The sequence below is a fragment of the Macrosteles quadrilineatus genome, unplaced genomic scaffold, assembly GCF_028750875.1.
Source record: "Macrosteles quadrilineatus isolate MER2022 unplaced genomic scaffold, UCM_ALF_1.0 Scaffold_1__1_contigs__length_201487025, whole genome shotgun sequence".
In the NCBI taxonomy this organism is placed as follows: domain Eukaryota; kingdom Metazoa; phylum Arthropoda; class Insecta; order Hemiptera; family Cicadellidae; genus Macrosteles; species Macrosteles quadrilineatus.
Window position 1 is genome coordinate 193,490,745 of NW_026542594.1, and position 20,523 is coordinate 193,511,267.

Here is a 20,523-nt window from a genome sequence, read left to right on the forward strand (position 1 = left end):
ATTATGTTCTTGGAGACAACCAAACCGATTAAATGTTATTTCATTATTTACACTACGCCTGTTTTTGACTATAAATGTAAAATATTTTGAAAAAAATAATGATAAATATGAGCCTTATATAAGAAGATTTTACTTAAAACATTAATTGATATAAAAAAACTTGTGCGATCATTTTTTCATTGTAGTTTGACCCTTCCTAAATATGGAGTGTTAAAAGGTATTTTAAGAAGTAATGGTAAAAAAAACTAAACTTACTTATCACTTGCCATCAACGAACTGAAAATCTTTAGTCTTATATCACAAATAGGAATTGTGCGCTAATTTATCCTTACAAACGATATATTAAATAACAAACAAAAACTTATAAAGGATACTTGATGGTAAATATAGGTAACAATAAATTAAGAAATACAACTAAATCACTACAGTATAGAATAAATATGCAAAATAAAATAGGTATAATGGTGAAAAAAATAAATAATTGTGCTATAAAAATACAAATCTCATAAATAATAAAATTACAAAACATTTCTTTGACTTAGTGTTAATTACTAGTAATACTCAGTGTCAAGACAAAAAATCCAGGAAATCTTGAAATTCGATCTAAACGCAAAACTTATCACTGATGCAAGAGTAGTAGAAATCTTTTTTTAATATATTGCATAGTTTGTGAATGTTATCTTTCAATTAAAAAGGTTAACGGTGTCGTCTATTGAGGTGGATGACTAGGGTGTATAAGAGTATAAACTTCTGGTAACAATATAATACTGATCTGACTAGTAGTTTAAGATCAGAAATAACGCTTGGGAACAAAAATTAAAAAATTAACAAAATCAAAAATATTTCTCAAATTTTGGCTTTTGCAACTTAATCAAGGTTTAAAATACTTAGAAGAATAGAATATCATCATCCTGAACATATCTAGAATGTGTTTACAATGTTCTTTTTAATGAACCGGTTATTTGTAATAGTCACTATTCACTATCTGTAGTTAACCCTAAAAAACAATTTGAACACTTTCTTGTCACCGAAACACTAATCAAATTGATGTAAAATGTGATGTTTGTTTCTTGTACTATTCGTAATCTTTAGGCTCTGTTTATTTGCAATGTCAATTTTACAGTAGAGGAAAAAGCATAGGGTTTTAAAATGATTGATTTTTTTGGGGGAAATGTCTACATATTATGTTTATGGGATCAAAAGCTTGAAATTTTATATTGTATTAATTTCATTCCCTACATCAAATATTAAAAACTTTACGATTATGTATATTTAGGTTGATAGAGGAGAATTTGTTTGATCAAATTCAGATTGATTTGAGTATCGTTTTCTAAAATCTGCCCATTAACGACAGTGTTCACTTTAAAATTTGTTTCTTCGTTACAAAACGATTGTGGAAAAACACATTAAAAAAGGTAATAGACAGTATTTTTTTTTATATATGGCTCTAAAAAATTAGGATCGTTAACTAAATTAAGTATTCCAAGTTTTTACCTTTTAAAAGGAGGGGCACAAAAACCTTTTTAGCTGCCTCAATTTAAAATTGTTGTACAGTTTCAATTATATAAAACACTTTAATTGCAACATTACATGGTGACTCTTAAATACAAATCAAATCCTACAATAAATAAAGCAAAATAGATAAAATAACATTCTTTACAAAAACGTAACAACACAACCAACATAAGTACACTTCTCGGTCTTAAAACGTAAATAATAGTCTAAAATTGAAAATGTTTAAATAAATAAATAGTAAAAAAGTAAGGCATCAAATAACTTGCAACAATTCCAAGCCACATAAAGAGATTACTTAGGCTTTAAAATCAAGCTGTAAAAATAATAAAAATTCATAACACAACATTAAAAAAATAAGTAATTATATAGTGACAATTCTAACCATCAATCTACAGTTTTGGATTGTCAAAAACTATTTGATATAGTAATCTCATTATCTTTGGCTCGCTTTAGGAACTACCAAGCTAAAATGCAAGCTGAAGAAGATAGCGGTGGCTATAGAGCTCTGGAAACTTTGGGATGTGATCGCACGTTCTCTTTGTTTCCACTCAGCAACTGAGGGAAACTCTTCTTGTTACAATCACAGTCGAGGAAAGTGGCCTAAAACAAACATCACAATCAGCTGTGCGTTGAGGTACAAAAATATGCAATCCCTACAGTTCTGAACGTACGAGGACCAGACTCTGTTTAGATAAGCGGGTGTTCGGAATGAACAGATTTCTGAAACAATTGATCATTGCGATTGCATATGCTGTTTATGATTTTGCCGTAATCGCGGAAGACAATAATGATGTCTTTGCAATTGCGAAAGCTGTTTACAATATCCCTCGGCCTGCGACTGTAAAAGAATGTTTTTGATTTTACAGTGGCAGCAAAAGACTGTTCACAATCTATTTTCTCAATTTCTCAGCAACCTCGGATGATTCTTACAATTTCACATTGACCGAGCCAAGTTGTTTCTGTCATTGTCTGCGAAGTCGAGCCATTGCAGGTGATCGTAGGTTTTTTCGTAATTGCGGGAAACGATGACGATTTTCTGCAACCACAGAAGTTGTACTCCTTACCACCATGACTGCAGAACATGTTCTCGATTTCAATTTATTTGTTAATAAACCAATCTTTCTACCTGTATAAAAAATTCAACTTGGCACATTGACATTACCTTCTCGTGAGGGTTGAGTGGTTTGCTGATGCTGTGCAGAAGACTCTGAGTTTGCAGTTTGGTTACTGACGGACTGCCACATTGGCCTAGCAGTACCTGGGCACACTTGTGTAGTTGTGTGTTCAACACTAGGATCTGCTCTAGGTCACTCTCTCTGTAACAACACACCAGAAGACAATTACTTAAAGATACAAAACTACATAAAATAAAAACTAAACCATCACTAATTGTATTAGAGAACAGATAACTCGGAAACTAGTAGCAATATGCATTAACAGTTGGAATAAGAGTCAAATAGTATGTATGGGTAAAAATTATCTTTAGTTCCCTTAATCTGTCATCCAACCAATTAAGGGTCAATAGATTGACCATCTTAAACACTCAGAGGACCAAACACGCACAAAATCTTGTTGGTTTTATTTTCTTATTTCTTAAGAAGCTGGCATCCTCTTTTACCTTGCATTTGCCCGTCCACATGGGCCATGAAGGTCTGTGTGTGGAACAAAGCAAGTACTACACTGTGAAGGTTAACTGTACACTGTACTGCTTATTAAAAAGTAGTGGCAGGAACCAGGATCCGAAGCCACATCACTGTCCGCGGCGATACCGACTCACCAATTCAAATATATGTACAAATGTACTCACTTGGCCACTTGCAGGAAGAGGGTGAAGAGTCTGTTTGGTACAAAGTTGTTGGTGTCTGTAGGCAAAGACATGGACTCTGTCTCTCTGTTGTATATGTACAGAAAGTCACTGAGGTTCTTGGCTACAATAGCAACACGGTCCTTGCCTACCAGGCTCCTGTTGGGGGGCTGAAACATTGGAGGCTGATGTTAGTAACAGAATAGTCTCATAAGGTAAATAATGTATCAGCAATAGAGTTGACAGTTTAGTTCTGCCTTGTCAATTGTTTTTACATTAGAGTATTATTTGTTATCTAACCTAAACTTAAAGAAAAAGTCTATCTATAAGTTTGTACAATACCTAAGGCTGAAAAAGACAAAATCTTACAACAGCTCCAGTGATAATGAACTAAATCAATGCAAAAACTATAAACTCAGTTGGAAAACAAACAATTTCACACAACATTGTTCATTATTATAAAACCAGGTTGATCGAATTGTGATTGAGTAATACATATAATATATTCAAGTCACAGTTTCTGACTTTGTTTGCTTACAATTTGGTACGAACGCAACTAGACTTAATAGTTGTGTGCCTGTGGTCTGTAAACTATTGTATTATTTACTCTAAGACAACTCACACAAAAATTAAAAATCATACAAATATTTGTTTATTTCAACATGACCAAACCACCAACCTTGACATGATAAGCTGTGCGCAGGTTGTGACTCGCTCTCTGCAAGAAGCGAAGGATGAGTTCACTGTCTCCGTCGTCAAACCTCAACTTGGCCTTGGTCCTTTGTCCACTCATGCGGCCCAGAACACACTGCAGGTACTGTCCGAACGCCTGCCGAGCCTGGATCTTACTGCACATTGTATGACACACGAGTTAGTTGGTCTTCAATACCATTCTTTAATAGTATAGAAAGTTTTGAGAAATAGAGAAATGGAATCAGCTAATCCCGTTTTTAAGGTTGATTCACAAAATTCACGCAAAATTCAACTCATTCAAAGTTTTAAGGTTTACATGTTAAAGTAGATACCCTAAAAATACTGTGTGTAAACCGATTCAAAAGTTTTAAGATCCAAAGCCTCTCTTTATACAGTCTTGACCAGATTTAACAGTAGTAATTACTTTTACATTATTACCTCAGCTTGAACCCATCGTTCAGGCACTTGACGAGTTCCTGTTTGAGCACTCTAGTATCCAACTGAGTGTCCTGTTGAGTGTCGTTGGTCACTGTTCCATGCTGCGCTTCATCTAAGCTGCTGCGGTGTCCCCGACTGAGCGCTCGCTCGTAGCGACACAGACGCTCGGCACTGATCACCGATGGCAACAGCGACGTGATGGAATCGGGGAACAGCTGTTGGTGAAGTGTCAAGTTGATGTTGTGGTTGGGAGGAACACACCACTGCGTGCCTGGAGGTACTGATGGGATGCCTGTCACTGGGTCTGCAAAAGAAGGTAGGTGAAGAACGGCCTTATTAGATCGGTAGCTCGGTTTAAGTGCTCACCAAGTATTCTGAGAAAAGTTTGTAGCTTTTAATAGTTCAAACCTGCACCAAGCAGGTCATAGTCACTTTTAAAGCTACACAAATCATCTCACTCAATTCTGCACTAATCCTTCACTTATATTTTTATTTGGGTTAAAACACAGTGGGTTTTAAGTAACGAGTGTATTTACGTATAAATCCATAGTTCACTTGTACTCCACGAGGCTCCTCTCCACTTAATGGAATCATTTGTGAGCAAAATGAAACCATTTGCAGCTCTGTAGCTAACATGTTTGCTTCGCTGTGTGTTTTTAAAATTGTTTAAACTATTGAATCTCTTGTCGCGTACGAGATAAGGTCAGTGACACGTTTTTACCACAAGAAATACATACGATGCTGACATTCATCGCCAGATGACTATAAAGTTTATGAGCCTGATGCAAATAGGGGGTTGAGGGTAGAAATAGGCTAGGGAGTTCAAAAATGGCCGTGAATATGTTTATTTCACAAGGAATTGTGTTTTTGTTAAATCCTTAGACTTTTGACAGAAGACCACAAGGGAAAAAGGATTTCACAGCCAGTTTACACTCCATAACCCATTTACACACTTGACCCTCACTCATTGCATTAGGGCCATAGCCTTCAGTCATCCTGGCGATGGATTTTGGCATTGGACATGTTTCTTGTAAACAAAATACAAATCAATATCCTTATCTCGCTCGCGGCAAAACATTTGATGGTTTAAACATTTTTTTATGGTTTAAACACACAGCGAAGAGTACATGTCACCTATAGAGCTGTAAATATGATGTCAATCTGTTCACGAACGATCAGTCAGTGTTGAGAAGCCTAGTTGCCATGTACAAGCGAGCCATGGACGCAAAACAACCCTTACTTAAAAAACCGCCTTCGTACATTTGTTATCAGATTAGGAAAGAATTTGAATATACTTTAGAAGAATGAAAATAGGTATACCAAACTAAAATTACACTGACTGCTAGTTAAGTCGATTGTACATAATTATGTTTATGAATCCAACCACATTAAAACAGAATAACAGTGTGATACCAAGGTTATATTTTACCAAGCCAATTGATAGTAAGGAATTTGACTTAAAATAAAAGACAGCTAGCTTACTTGATAAAATTTAGAGTCCAGGGACTAATTAGGCACAAAAACTCAGACATTTCAAACAACCTACTTTCTGAACAAGTCCAGGTCCTAAATCTGAACGAAATATCTGTGTCATATTTACTGTTCTTTTATTTGTATCTATTAGCCCCAGGACATTCAATTTTCTCAGCTAAGCTAGCTGAACTCAATTCATTTTCAAACAATTCAGTATATTACCGAGATATGCTGAGTAGCGTTTCCAACTCTCGGCGGAGGGAAAGATGCGTATGAAGCCTCCGCGTCGCTCGTACTGCGCCTTGGCGTACCTCACTACGCGGGCCTCTTCAGCTGTGAGACTGTGGGAATGTGACGGAGCGCTGTGTACACGATGCTTCACGTTGGGCAGGGAGTCCGCAGACTGTACACGGCGAGACTACAACATACAGGAAGTATTTGATGATTTTAAGTTCAACTTTGAGTGGATATAGTGCCACTTGGTAATCATATGGTTGCTAGTTCGATCCTGAGAAAAGTCTGAATCTTTTTAACAGTTCGAAACTGGACCCAATTGTCCTTGATCATTGGGGCTTTTAAAAGATAAATATGGCTAAAGCACCAGCGGATGCTTAGTCAGTAACAAAGCTGTCATATAATTTATTCAGCTCTCTTCTAAACCACCTGAATTCAAAAAAGGGCTGTGCAAAATAATTGTTAAACCCTTGATAAAATAACTGCAGACCATTTGTTATTGATCATGATATTTTAACTTTGTATTATTTCTGTATATAATTTTTAATGCCTTGTCTACATAAATACAATTAACACAAACTTAGTTTTAGGAATTCTATACATGTCTATGAAATTAGAAGAAGAAAGTAGAGAGCCCCAGTAGATTGTATAAAAGTGACAGTAGTAAAATTGTAGCTTGCCGATTTTAAAACAAACCTGTAAATATCCGAGAACTGCTCACTAGAATTATTTAAGAAACAAATTTTGTTTATTTAACCAGCAGAGCCTTATTTCGATTCAGAGTATTTGAAAGGAACATGGATAGCTAAATAATTTAAGTAAACTCCACCTCATCTTAACGTAAGTACTACCTTATTTGATGTGCCCGTGTATTTGTACAAAATAGCTTCGGTTAAATAATATCTTATGTTATTGTTAAATAAACAATTATAGCGCTATAAAACCTATTATCCCTAATATTTCTTCAAGAATAGGATACTATTACTAAACCAACCGTGGTGAGGTGAGGCGCAGTGGTCGGACGGTGAGCTCGTGTGGGCGGTCGCACGACCGGATCCACCGCTGGCAATCCCACCAGCGTAAGCAGGTCTACCAACAACGCAGACTTGACCCTGGTGTCTAGTGGAGTGTCGCAGCCCAGCGACGGAGACAGGTTCACCTCAAGAAGCCACGGCTTCAGCTCCGAGTCTATCAGAATGTCAAACCCGTAAAGTTCTGTAAACATGATAAACTGTCAACACGGAGACAAACAAAGCAGACTTTAGTGAGGCTTCTCATCCAGGATTGATGAGACTTGCTTGAGGCCCTATCCCTCTGCTCGTTAGGTGTACCACAGGACTCCATTCTGGGGCCAGTTATTTTTTCTCATTTATATCAAAAACCTCATCCACTGCACTACGTCCTTCAAATTCAGTATTCACTGACAATACCTCCCTTTCCATACTTTTTTACTACAACATTGAACAAATATCTTTTTCTAGCAAATAGTTTAATTTCAGTGGCTTGACGACTTAATGAAAACCAACAAAAAAGTTCTAAGCTTCTGTAAACATGATAAACTGTCAACACGTAGATAAACAACGGAGACTTTGATTGACGAGACTGGTTGCTTGAGGCCCTATCCCTCTGCTCGTTAGGTGTACCACAGGGCTCTATTCTGGGGCAAGTTATTTATCTCCTTTTAATCACCAACCTCCCCTCCTGCACTACATCCTTGGATTCAGTATTAACTGACGATACCTCCCTTTCCATATCTCTGATTTTCACTTGAATAAACATCTTTTTCTAGCATATAATTTAAATCAATGGTAAATCTTACCGAAAATTAACAAAGACCACCAACATATACATAATCCTTTAGAAACCACAGGTAAAACTCTGATGACTAGAATAGAAACTACTATAGGATTAGACTTACCGAAACAGTTAACATATGAAGGGACAAACAGTTTGCAAGCGACGATGATGGACGGTGCAGTGGCCAAGAGAGACTTTATGATGACCTCTTCTATCCGCTGCATCAGCAAGGCCGTGTCGTAGTTGAGAGACCTGAGGTGTCGCAACAAGGCACTCAGAGTCCATTTGTGTCCGACATCTTCAGCCTCCGGGTCCTCAGACTGCCCAACACAACAGCGACAGTTAGAAATGCAAAGGCGGAGTTAGGACTAGCGAATCTACTCTATCACTCAAAACAAATCTGATGTAACCTGATGAGTATTGTAAAATCTTGCTAATTCGGTATTCAAGCTGGTACTAGAAATAACTGACATTGATGGTAACGTCGTTATCAACCATCGATGTACAGATAACCTTTTTACGAAAACATCAATGTTTTTAGACCAAAAACATTGATAATCGATATTTATTCGTTTAGAATTGTTTTTCTGCCTTCAGGCACGCCTATTCTAATCAACCTAGCTACCAGCTAGACATTCTAGGTGTTCAGTTTCTCTTTCACAACTAAATGAATCTAAATGCTGGAACAGGAGTTCTGCCGCTGAAATTTATTACAGATGAATTGATTTTTGTCAGTAGGCTACTTAGAACTAGCACCTCTACTATGTAGTTAGTTATCTCACTCTACTCTAGTCTAAGTCAAGTCTAGTCTAGTCCAGTTCAAGACATTTTTTTATTAGATTTTTTATCATCCTCTCAATGGAATAAATACCAAGATTCAATTGCTTGTCCCGAATAAAATTCATTGTGAGCCAAAAATATCGATGTTGGATAAGAACATCGATGTCGCAAACACATCAATCGGTAACCCACCATGTAAAAAACATTGAACACCGATAGAAAAACATTGATGTTTCAAAACAATCACTTATGAACGCTCATCTCTAACTGTCACATTAATAATCCAGTATAGTGTGAATTATTTAATATTCAATCATCAGATAATGTCCTAAATAGTTCCTCAAACAACACACTTACCTTTATGTAGTCAGAGTGGTGTTTGTTGATGCTGTAGTTACACAGATGCATACAGGGGTTCCACAGATGTTTACGGTTGTTGTCGTACTTCACAGTGGCCAGTCGCACCAGCCCCTCCTCGTACAGGTACACCATGAGAGGGTCGTAAGAGGTCACAGCCACGTACAGCCGCAAGTCACACTTGTGACCGGACACCAGTAGCGGGTTCTCTATGTACTTGGCCACCACCAGCGACTCTTCCAAAGGCACTTCGTCAGGCTGTAAACGTAGATATTGTTTACAATATATATAAACCCTATGAATACTATAGATTACCGCAAACAGAAGTAAGGTAGGCTACAGTGACAACTTGCTTATGAGCACAACCATGCGCTTTCAGCTTAAATATGTTCCGAAATTATACTTGTGACAAGCAAGGAAGAGCACCGGTTCTTCCTCCACCGTGAGCGTTGTAGTACATGAGGGTGAGGGTGATGTTTGACTTTGCCCTAGGCACCAGCGACTAGTGTTATGCACCTAGTGTGCCTCTGAATGTTTCTTCTGTTCCTTACTTCTCTGAGATTAAAGCGATTCGAACTAAACCTTTTTTATCAAGGTGTTCCCTCATTTCATGAACACATAAGTCAGATTTTAAAAGTTTTTGTGGAAAGATTACCTGTTTGATTTAAGGTGCAAACCAGGTAATATACAGTCAACTTCTCTCCAGGTAATACACTGTTTATTTTAGACTTCTCACCCAATAAACTGTCACAAGTAAACTCATCATGAGTTTCACTGTAGACATGTCCAAGACAGGATTCTAACCATCTTCACAACTGACTCCTAGTCGGAAACAAATCAAAGCCTTGGACATAGACCCCTCGAACTTTGATCAAATTTTCCTCAATAATATAACACACTGGTCAAAAAAAGTTTAAACTAGTTCTAAACTCAATTCCCAGGCTGCAGCACATGTCAAATTAGCCGTTTTCTTTCCTACTATTATTTTGTCTTCTCTTTGTCCCTATTAATAGTATTTCATCCCAAAGTAAAAATTTAAAATCTCATATATGGGTTGTGCAGTTTACGATTTCGAAAATCAATCAAAAACTACCTAATAAACTTGAGAGCGGAGTTAGGCACGGTAAAGGGTGAAGGGTGGATATGAGTGGTTGTAGTTAGTGGGGTGGTTTGCGTGAGCCGCCCTACTTACCATGCATTAGACATGTCAATAACAACCAGCAAAGATTCCACATCACTTCATCATGTGACTGAAGGTGATGCTCACTTGGACTCATTAGTTACCCTTGGTTATCGAGTTTATAACCTTTTAATTTGTTCTGCTATGTCAATTGTCACCGTCACTGACTTTGTGTGAGTTAATTAGGTCATATAACTTAGTCACTAACAAGACTACAAGATCGGGCCACTCATCCTACACTCATCTCCATTCATACTTGGCGTAAAATACCTACTTTGTATGGTCACCATTTCAAAGAAAAATATTAAAGTAAAATATATTTGAGAAACCTGTCACAACTTTCTTGGTTTCATGAAAACTGAAACCAAGTAATTTTACTAGCGTAGGTTTAGTCAGGTTAATTTATTATGTTCCCTAAAAAACACAAAAAATAGGCTTGCCTTCGTCAATCAGTTCAGAAGATTTAACTGTTGTTACCGCCGTTTAAACGACAGCTAATGCTTTTGAGCTGATTGACGAAGGTAAAGCCTACCTAATAACGTTACAGCTCAGGGGCTAGAAACACGGATTTTACATTGTAATAAGAAAACTCACCAGTTGTTAAAAGAATTCACTTTTAGGCTATTGTTCATTCAGAACATGTAGAACTGTGCCCACTTTGCGTTTTGTCCCAACAGGTTTAGTACAGCAAAGTTAAATTTCCTAATTAATTTGCTTGGCTTGACCCGAATGAAATATATCAATATTCAGCATCAAGTATTATTATTTGCAAATGTTCAATTCATTATTTAAATTCATAACTTGGCACTATTTTTTAAGGCGAGGATGAGCACCCTGTGAGGGTTTCACTAATAAATTCACGTTGCTATTGTTTTTATTAATCAGCCAATAAAATTGAGTCTGTACTAGATCGGTGTAGGTTAGTTTTGATGCTTTGGTAACACAAGAATAATCTTCTGTGACAAAATACCAATGTCATTCAACTTGTTTTCCTTCTTCCCATGATTATGTCACTAGCTGTCACCAAAAACTTTACACCGAACTGGTCACCTAAAGAGTATTTAATCTAAGTGATGCTGCAACCTCTAGGTCAAGCCTGAAGTAATGTGAAAAACAATTCCGTGGCAGAGGCTAGTGCCCTAAGACAAAAAAAACTTATAGAAATGTAAAAATTCCTTTGTTAACCCAATATATTGTGTACAGTTGAACTTCATTTGTACGAACCTCGAAAAAACAAATTCCTCGATAAGACGATTTTTTTTTAATCCCCTTGACACTGTCATAAAGGTGAATGCTAAAAACACCTCTATACAACGTAGTAATTAAGTTAAAAACCTCCATAAGACGAATTTGTTTGTGACATGGGCTAGGACTGATTAACCTCTATAAGACAAATTTATCATAATCTAACCTCCATAGTACGTAGTTTTCAAAACAAACAGAAGCTTGTCTCAACATGAAACCCCCACCCATCCCTCCTCCTTCCTCAGTCATTGTTTGGAGAAACCTTGGAGCGAGGAGAAACCTCTATAAGAAGAATAACAGCAGCATTAAACCTCGATAAAACAACCCTCTTTATTAAGAATACCTCTATAGTATGAATTTTTCCCGTACCCCTTGAAATTCGTCTTATAGAGGTTCAACTGTAGTACGATGCTAACAAATGATTATTACTTGGACAAAAACAACGGATAAACAAACAACGTTACTCACAGAATTAACAATATAAATCCCTCGGCCCCGTGAGGACGCCACAGGTTTGACTATCCAAGGTCCCCTGGTTCGGTAGTGACAAGTCGTAAGTTCCCGGAAGTCCCCGGGCATTACGAACGTCTGAGGTATGAAATCAAAGTGTTTCACTCCCTTGGCGTGCTGCATCTTTTCTATGTTCTTGTAAAGCCGATCTTTTCTTGTCAGTTCATAGGATCTGTGAATGGAACATAAAGAAATTAAACAGCAGTATAAACAGTTTGGTAAAAAATACTTGAGGAAAGTATGCTTATTATTATATTTTGTCTACTGTCAACTCTTTTTTATTTTTTAGTTACAAAAACAGATTTCTGTAGCTGGGGGACATATTAAATGCTGGGAACCTAAATAATTTAACTATCACTTTTTTGTATCCTTATATATAATACGTGAAGGCGATTTCTACGAAACACTACTCCTCCGTTAATAATGGACGGATTTTTACAAACGATGCGTCAAAATTTAGTATTTATTGTGTAGACGCTCCCTTTCACCAATTCCTGTATTAAAAGTCCTCGGGCTTTGCCCCACAGGCCATCAAAATCCCAATGTATTTCTTATGAAGAAAAGATTTTGTTCATTTAAACAGTCAAATTATTTGTGTTAATTACAGCTGTTCATAGTAAACACATGATACACACAAGTAGAGCGTTCGTATTCAAAGTGAGCACGTTTTCAGTTTCGAAACTGGAGTGGGGTGATTGATTACATAATCTTTGAGTTGACTCTTTTAAGTCATCGGAAATTGCGACTGTTATTAGCTTTGAACGTCTATAATATTTTGCAGTTGCTCGAATTCGAGCAACATGTGCACTAGTATTTTTTAATGACTGTTCCCAATAGGAATAGATTGAATAGGATGCGTTTTAAATTTGACGTTCTAAAACACATGTTTATTCAAAGTTATTATTTCACAAAAGGCATTTATGCGTAACGTTTACTTATCGAGACAGTATTATTTTTTTTTTTAGATATTTTACTATGACCGTAGACTATATTAGCAAGACAAGGGTCAACAGCTTAGCCAATGCCAAAAGTGTGAACAGAAACACTGGGCTGAGTTTAAAAACAGTACATTGACATTGTTCCTTGAATGTGGTTGACATAAACTTTCAACTTATCGACAGTAGAATATCAATAACAAGACTCTCAATGAGATTATTAATGACTTGTTATCAAGGGTGACTTATTTCAAGGGTTGCAACAACTTGAGGAAATAAATTCAACAGGTGTTGAAAATTACACTAGTTATGAAGGGTGACTTGTCATTGAGGTTCTACTGTATTGGTAATTTCAATCAAAACATAGTATACAAATTCCGCTGAGTATTTTAGTTTACCTGTCATATCAATTCCACTGTCTTAACTACTAACCCGACAAAGAAATCGTCAAAAAATAGTGTATGGTCTAAACCTTAAACGTAAATTTAAGATGGATTCCAATTAATTTACTCATCTGAGTGTGTCTGTATCTAAAGCTGTAACCCCTTTCAAAACCAATAAAAAATTATAATGTCAGTATTAAGCCGGGTTTTCCTAGGCGCGGAGTCGGCCAGCGGAGAGCGGACTCCACTTGTCTTAGGCAATTTAATGTTACTGTTTTCCTAGAAGCGGAGCGGAATGCCATGTTAATTTCAATTCCGCTCTCCGCGTTCCTCTCTCCGCTGGCCGACTCCGCGCCTAGGAAAACCCGGCTTTAGGCCTACTTTAAAAGGAAAATTGTAACTTTTTGATACATTAAAGACAACTGGGCAGTAGAGTACCTGGGGAAATGGTTGACCCGTTGATGACTGCTGAGAGACCGGAGTACTTGAGGTTTGGGATGAACTCCGGTCCACAACAGATTGAAGTCTGTAAAGTCTTGCGGAACCTGTAACAAGAATAAATAACTATAGTAGTTAAGTGAACATCAACACATACACAATAGCAGTCTACGTAATCAAAAATCTTATTGAATTTAAGTCAAAGAGCTTGCACTAATGGTTCTGCAATGTTAAGATGGAGAACTGCAATGTCTCTGAAACGTTTGATGTCAACATAATGTGATAAAGCCTAATCAATAAAGATTTTGTATCGGAAGTAATTCTGGGAAAGCTGGATTTTTAATGTTGTTAGACCACGTTTAGATGTGTATTTTCCGAAAAGTCCCCAATCTTCCCTCATAATTTTGCACTCACCCTCCTATTTAAAGCCGAATTTACAGAATTTTGAAAATATGATACAAATCAAAAATGTGTGAGGATAGTACAACAATCTTTTATAATCCTTTTTGCGATAATATTTTCCACTAATAACCTAATATTTTTATATAAAATTAAAAATGTTCATAGTATTTTCAGAAAAGTTTCATGAACAAATTTTATGGAATTTTTCCTCATAGATTTTTTATATTAGGACATCGAGAAAATTTTTGGGTTATAACTTGTACGTAAGCTTTATAATTATATATAGTAATATTTAGTTTGCGCTTAGTGGTTGACCTCTGGATACATTAAATATATTTTACACAACTCTCTGCAATATAAACAATATAAACTCAAAATAGGAAGTTACGTCTAAAACTTTTCCATATGTTTAACACCATTGAAAGATCTGTGAACCAGCGAGTGTATCGTAAGAGACGGTGTAAAGTCGAACGACATGACAGATTATTACAGCGTCCATCAACAATGCCATTACAATATCGCTCCAGATGTCTCCAGTTTGACAGTTAAGGTGGGAAGACACGCAGGCAGGCATGTGCCGTTGCCATACACATAAACTCCGTTCCACTCTTGCCCTTTTAGTGTTTTGGAAATTTATCTGCTTCCGTTTAAGTGAGTTCTTGAGGTAAAAAAGCTTCACCAAAACTTGCAGAGTTTTCTTTTTCAGTTTGGAGAGGTTATTGCGGACCTATTCTGATTTTTTGTATCGACTATACAGTTTCCTGTATGGTTTTAATTGTGATTTTCCAGTATTAGCTGGATTTTTGAATTAATTTTACTAATATTATAAATGTGAAAGTTTGTGTGTTTGGGAAGACGGGATTAAATTCCAGATTCCATAACTTTGAGAAAACTTTGTATTTTCACCAATTGTAATGGATAATGTATGTAATTATCTCTTATACACCACTGATTCCAAACCACCAATAATAGCCTACTTCAAACAAAGAAAATGTTGGGGTAAAAATTGTAGAGTGATTAAAGACACATTTTTTGCTGAATAAAGCTATGTTTCCTTCCATCTAAGCACAAACCACTGCAATGGACTTTTGAGTATGAATCCGGCCGCCATGGAGTGTAAATATTGTAAATATTACTTTATTTCATTTTAAAAGTAAATTTTATGTGACAAGATCGATCCAGACATCTGGTCAATGATCGCCAGTTGGTAATGGTAATGGTAATGGTATGGTATGAACACTCATATGAATACTTAACTTTTGGATGCATGGCTATTTAAAAGAAACAGTTGGAAATATTTTTTTTACTACATTTTTTAACTCCTTCAATCAAAGTTGTTAAGGAAGTAAATTTTTAATATGTTTTACCATTGAATTTTAGGTCTTAAAACCGACATCACATCTATATTGGCCATTTTAGTCAATTAATTATTAAAAATGTATAAATTTGAATGAACCCAGCCACTTGCAGAATGTGCTACAGTCTACAAAATTTTATTTTTAGTTTGTGTTGCTGCGATATTTTTGTTATGTTTCTAAAGTGTCGAATAGTTTGTCCATTCTGTTTGAATTGGATAAAATGTTGCTGAATTGAATCCGACAAAAATCTGTAACTTACATCATCACCTGGAATATATCTAAATTACCAGAAGTCAGAGTTTCTACCAAAGTAATCTTACTGGTACAACAATTCATTGAATAACTTCTTGATCAAAATAAACAATTAATTTTGTCTTCTCTCAATCTGAGTACAGACATATACAAAACACATAAACATGAGAACATCTGTGAGCAGATGGCATTGTGGCCTTGAGCACTTTACCATTCACACCATAAAAGGAGTTGGACTTTCAATGGTCTGATTGTATAGCTACAGTAATGGAAGTTGGATTGGTAATGGAAACAGCTGTGTGTTAGAAACGGTGACCATATTGATGTACAACTTAAAGATTGTCTTTCTGGTTATTGTAGAATGAAGCACAGATTTATATCAAACTATGTCAAAACGTTCATAAATCATTTGATTTAAAGTTATTGGAAAGCATTGCACTTTCTTCATTTCCATCACTTACAAATACTGTAGATTGATTTACCGCATTAAGACTGAATTTTCACTACTTTTTCCCAAAATTGGTGTTCTTGCACCAGGGATTAAGTATATATTTTGAATTATTTTTCTTCAACGTTTTATTGCATAGTAATTTTAAGATTAACATAGTCAGTAATTATTAAAACAAAAATAAAAATTAATAAATAATTTGGCTGAGTAGCCAAGTGGCTATACAGAAAACTAGTGCTAGCCTTCACATCTGAAAATCACTGGTTCGATTCAAAGCAAAGTAAGATTCACCCCATTTATCATTTGCCATTTGGCTATCTGCTAGTTGTATTAGATCAGATGTTGTAGGTATAGATCAGCGTGTTGGCAATTTGGGGTATATAATTGCCCAAGTAAGTAAGCCTAAAGAAGTTATTTTTGTATTTTGGTTAAAAGAAAATGCCCAATTCTCACAAGAGAGTCATATAAAGGACAGTTTCAGAGTGCATTCTCAAAAACTGTCTAATGTTTGTAGAAAATAAAGACGATCAAAAAACGAACGAACAACTACTTCTTGCAATGTTTTAAGATAACTTTAATGTAGAACATTTTCTTTAAAACAATGTTTTTCATAGGTTAAATGTACAAAATTTAAGAAAACGGACCTTATAAGGTAGGGACTAGGGAGTGAAAACTATTCGTAAAATCCTTTCAAAGCCGGCCGGTCTTTAAAAAATTACATCTGCTTATCATATTGATAGAGGACATGGATTGGTCGCGTTCAAACAGAACAGTTGGTTCTCTAGATGACATTACCAAGCAAACATATAAAAAATACCGTTACAAAGGATATGTTTGTAGGCTAATGTCCATATCTTCACTTATGAAACTTGTTACAGCTGTTGATAGTTCTGAGACAAACTGATAAGAAATTGATGAAATGTTTTTATTATTTTACTTTTTTTCTCTATTGAAACCATATGAAACGTGATCGGTCTGCTCAACTGGCTTTTACTGCTATGGATGCAATCCTATATAAATTACAGTATAAAGTATATAAGCAATCCTAGCATAGTATGAGTTGAACCTCAAATTGATACAAAATTTTAACATATCGATCACTTTAATCAAATACTTGTAAGTTCCTGTTGTAGAGTGGATTCAATTCGAATCCGCCAACAAATACAGCTGTTTCTAACAATGGTAAGCAGTTCCACAAAGTGGCGACATTTCCAGACCAGGTCGATACGGCAACACCTATATCACCGCTGAACTATATACAAAGGTCTCTGAAGGTCACAAAGTTGAAAGGTCGCTTATCTCTCGATCAATACACATTTTGCGTGCTCGTGTTGTAGCTATTTACATATTTACCGCTACATATCGATTTTGTGCCACTAATCGGTCATTACAGCTGTGACCTACATCGCGTCAATAGAACTTGTAGAAATGACTTGGGAGACTAGGTCACTAGTGACCACACGTTTAGTATTACAAAGTATCGGAAGTGGAAATAAAATAACGTAGTAGTATATTAAATTACGTCACAAGGCTGAAAAGTAGGTGTTTACGGTACTATAGTCTGTATGATGTAACATGTCTCCTGAATCTCCAGCAAGTTAGGGGCTGGTCATGCTTTAAGCCCGGGTCAAATGTAGACTGAGGGTCAGGAGACAGGTTCCATTATACAGACTATAGCAATAGCATGATTTCCGATGCTAGGCTTGTCGAACGCGTGATTTCACGCTACCGTTAACACCTTCCCGAGAGAACCGACTCTCTACCAGTAACAAATAGACAGCGTTATTAAAACACAATCGCAATCGCAAAACTGTTTAATATGCACTATTCCAACACAACACGTTAACAGAATGTTCTACTTCTATAAAAGGGTAACGTTTTTAAACCTCTATGATATTGTGTATCGTCGAGAGCCTACTGATGAAACTCATGTTACGCCCTTTTGAAAAAAAGATCTCCGTAAGAATGATCGGTAAATTTAACATTAACGGGACTAAAGCTGATTTTACCGATCCTTTCATGTAAAGAACGACTTTCTGGTCTGCAAATAGACCATAAAACCACTGTGTGTAGTGTAGCAAACCAAATTAAAAACCCCAACAACTATAGTATGTATGATGGAACCTGTCTTCTGACCCTTCGTCTACCTGGGATACAGACTATAAATTGTTATCCATTGAATAACATTTCAACAATGTATTCACACGAAAATCAACACCGCTGTAGGAAATTATCCAAGCTTATCCTTGTAATCCGTTTTGTCAGTGAGAAAGATAACATAAAACAAGCCACGGCACGACAAATTGGATTCTATGAATATTCAGGAACCAAAACGGTGTGGTTAACATAATTGGATCCTAGAAAAGGTTTCACGGTTTATAAACAAAAACAAACTGCGCGGCTGCATGACACGTTAGCGCCCGTGTAAACTACAAGCTACATGGCATACATTTACGTAGTGCGGGCGGCGTTCAGCGCCTGCCATAGATAATACCGTGCCTACATAAAGTTTAGATAAATAGTAATGTTCAACTTCTTATGCATATGAAAAGTCTATCATAATGATCTTACATAACCGGATTTTAGCTATTATAACACGATCTTACCTAATTTATATTTACAAAATCATTGCACATATGAATCAGATTTTCCGCCTAAAAAGCTACAAAACGTTCATAAATTGAGGATAAAATGCGTCCAAGCCAACTCCAAAACCCCTTATATAGTTGGCGTTGAAAAATTTGCAAAACCATTTTATCAGAAAGAGCAGAAAAGCCAATTTTAAAAAGTTTTGCAATATTAACAACCAAGCCATACTTTATCGCTAAAATGTTATGTTTTTCGGCTAGGAATGAGGCTTTACCCAATTAAACTACTGGTGAATAATACTTTTTAATGGGTTTGGACCGCTTTGCATTTGAATCTATTGATGAATTTACTTCATTAGGCCTGCAATTTCAAAATGTCACAGGCATAAATGCGAGCAAAAAAACCCTTACGAATACTTGATCGAAAATTTAAATTTTGTTTATTAAATCAATACAAAACTACCAAATAAAAATTAAACATGTCCCCGTGCTTTTTCGAGATCTTGCAATTTCAACACGTTTTCAAAAATTCATCATAGAGCTGTTCCTAATATCATCAAATGCATTAAAGTTCTTCACAATTGAAGTTCAGCGTAAGAAGGTAATTTGAAAAGGGCGTCATTCTACTGTAATAATTATAAAATGCTTTCTTCGTTGTTGGTTGTCAAAACTGCGTTCTTAACTTCGATTTGTTGTGTTAAAAATTATCTGATAACAACCTAGCTAAGTGTTCAATGGAGTAACTCTAGTTGGTGTAAACATAAAGATAAAATAAAGCATTATTTTTTTGCCTTATAAATTCGACATTATGAAGAAAGAAAAAACATATTGCGAGCAATTGTATCAGATTTTAATAGATTCCTTCAAATCCTCTACTATTGGGTTGCATTGAATTGGTAAAGAGTGTAGACCTCAGCCTTAAAAAAGTTTACGTTTTATTTTATTTAAATTTACACGAAAATTCCAAAAGTTTATTTTAACTGCCCCACTGATTTCTTACATATAACAGTTCACAAAAAGAGGTGTTTGCAACTTTATGTTGTGTTGTTAATTCCGAATCACGTTGACAAATATTGTAAACAATGTTAAAATACCTGTTTCTGTCCAGTGGCTTTGCTGCTACTATGAGCTCCTTCCTATATTGTCCCTTTTGAATGTTTTGGGTGCTTTTCGTAAACGTTGACGCGACCAACTCGATGGTTTAAATTGCTTCAAGTTGTGACCTGATGATGATGTAAACGCGTAGTCCAATACATGAGCAGAAAGCCCCTGTCCCTTTACTAGAATTCTGACGATAAAAGTACAAATGATTGATTTTAGCCAGTAAATTAATTAAATGCATTGTTTAACTCCTAACGTAACTAAAAAACTGTTTTGACCAAGGTAAATCTAGTTTCTTAGTTAATCATACCTCTCATAAACCATTTATTTCCTCAACCAAACTAAAAGTCCCGTGATGATATTTGGTAGTAAAAATTATACCCTGTACGATGGAACCTGTCTCCTGCTCCTCCGTGGTGGGGACTGACCAATGGTTAAAGGCACGAGGTACACGCAGGATTGGGAGACAGGTTCCACCACACAGGGTATAATTCTTGCCATAATCCGACCCAGTGTCCCCATACCGCGTGACCCGACCCCTTTGCCAACGCGGAACTCCCGCGGCGGCCCCCACGTTACGAAACCCGCGAAC

The 20,523-nt window shown here is 36.1% G+C and overlaps 1 protein-coding gene across 1 annotated transcript in view; it reads right to left on the reverse strand.

The window, feature by feature from the left end:
• Positions 1 to 1,502: 1,502 nt before the first annotated feature.
• The window catches only part of LOC128992924 (tubulin polyglutamylase TTLL5-like), a 76,068-nt gene continuing 57,047 nt past the window's right edge, over positions 1,503 to 20,523 (reverse strand). The window contains exons 3-13 of the mRNA XM_054416671.1: positions 13,783 to 13,889; positions 11,985 to 12,198; positions 9,092 to 9,349; positions 8,076 to 8,274; positions 7,152 to 7,372; positions 6,146 to 6,341; positions 4,451 to 4,754; positions 3,999 to 4,167; positions 3,323 to 3,489; positions 2,678 to 2,831; positions 1,503 to 2,115 (exon numbers count right to left, since the gene is read on the reverse strand). Coding sequence (XP_054272646.1) covers positions 2,011 to 2,115; positions 2,678 to 2,831; positions 3,323 to 3,489; positions 3,999 to 4,167; positions 4,451 to 4,754; positions 6,146 to 6,341; positions 7,152 to 7,372; positions 8,076 to 8,274; positions 9,092 to 9,349; positions 11,985 to 12,198; positions 13,783 to 13,889 — 2,094 coding nt within the window. The 3' untranslated portion in view covers positions 1,503 to 2,010. The remainder of the gene's footprint in view (positions 2,116 to 2,677; positions 2,832 to 3,322; positions 3,490 to 3,998; positions 4,168 to 4,450; positions 4,755 to 6,145; positions 6,342 to 7,151; positions 7,373 to 8,075; positions 8,275 to 9,091; positions 9,350 to 11,984; positions 12,199 to 13,782; positions 13,890 to 20,523) is intronic.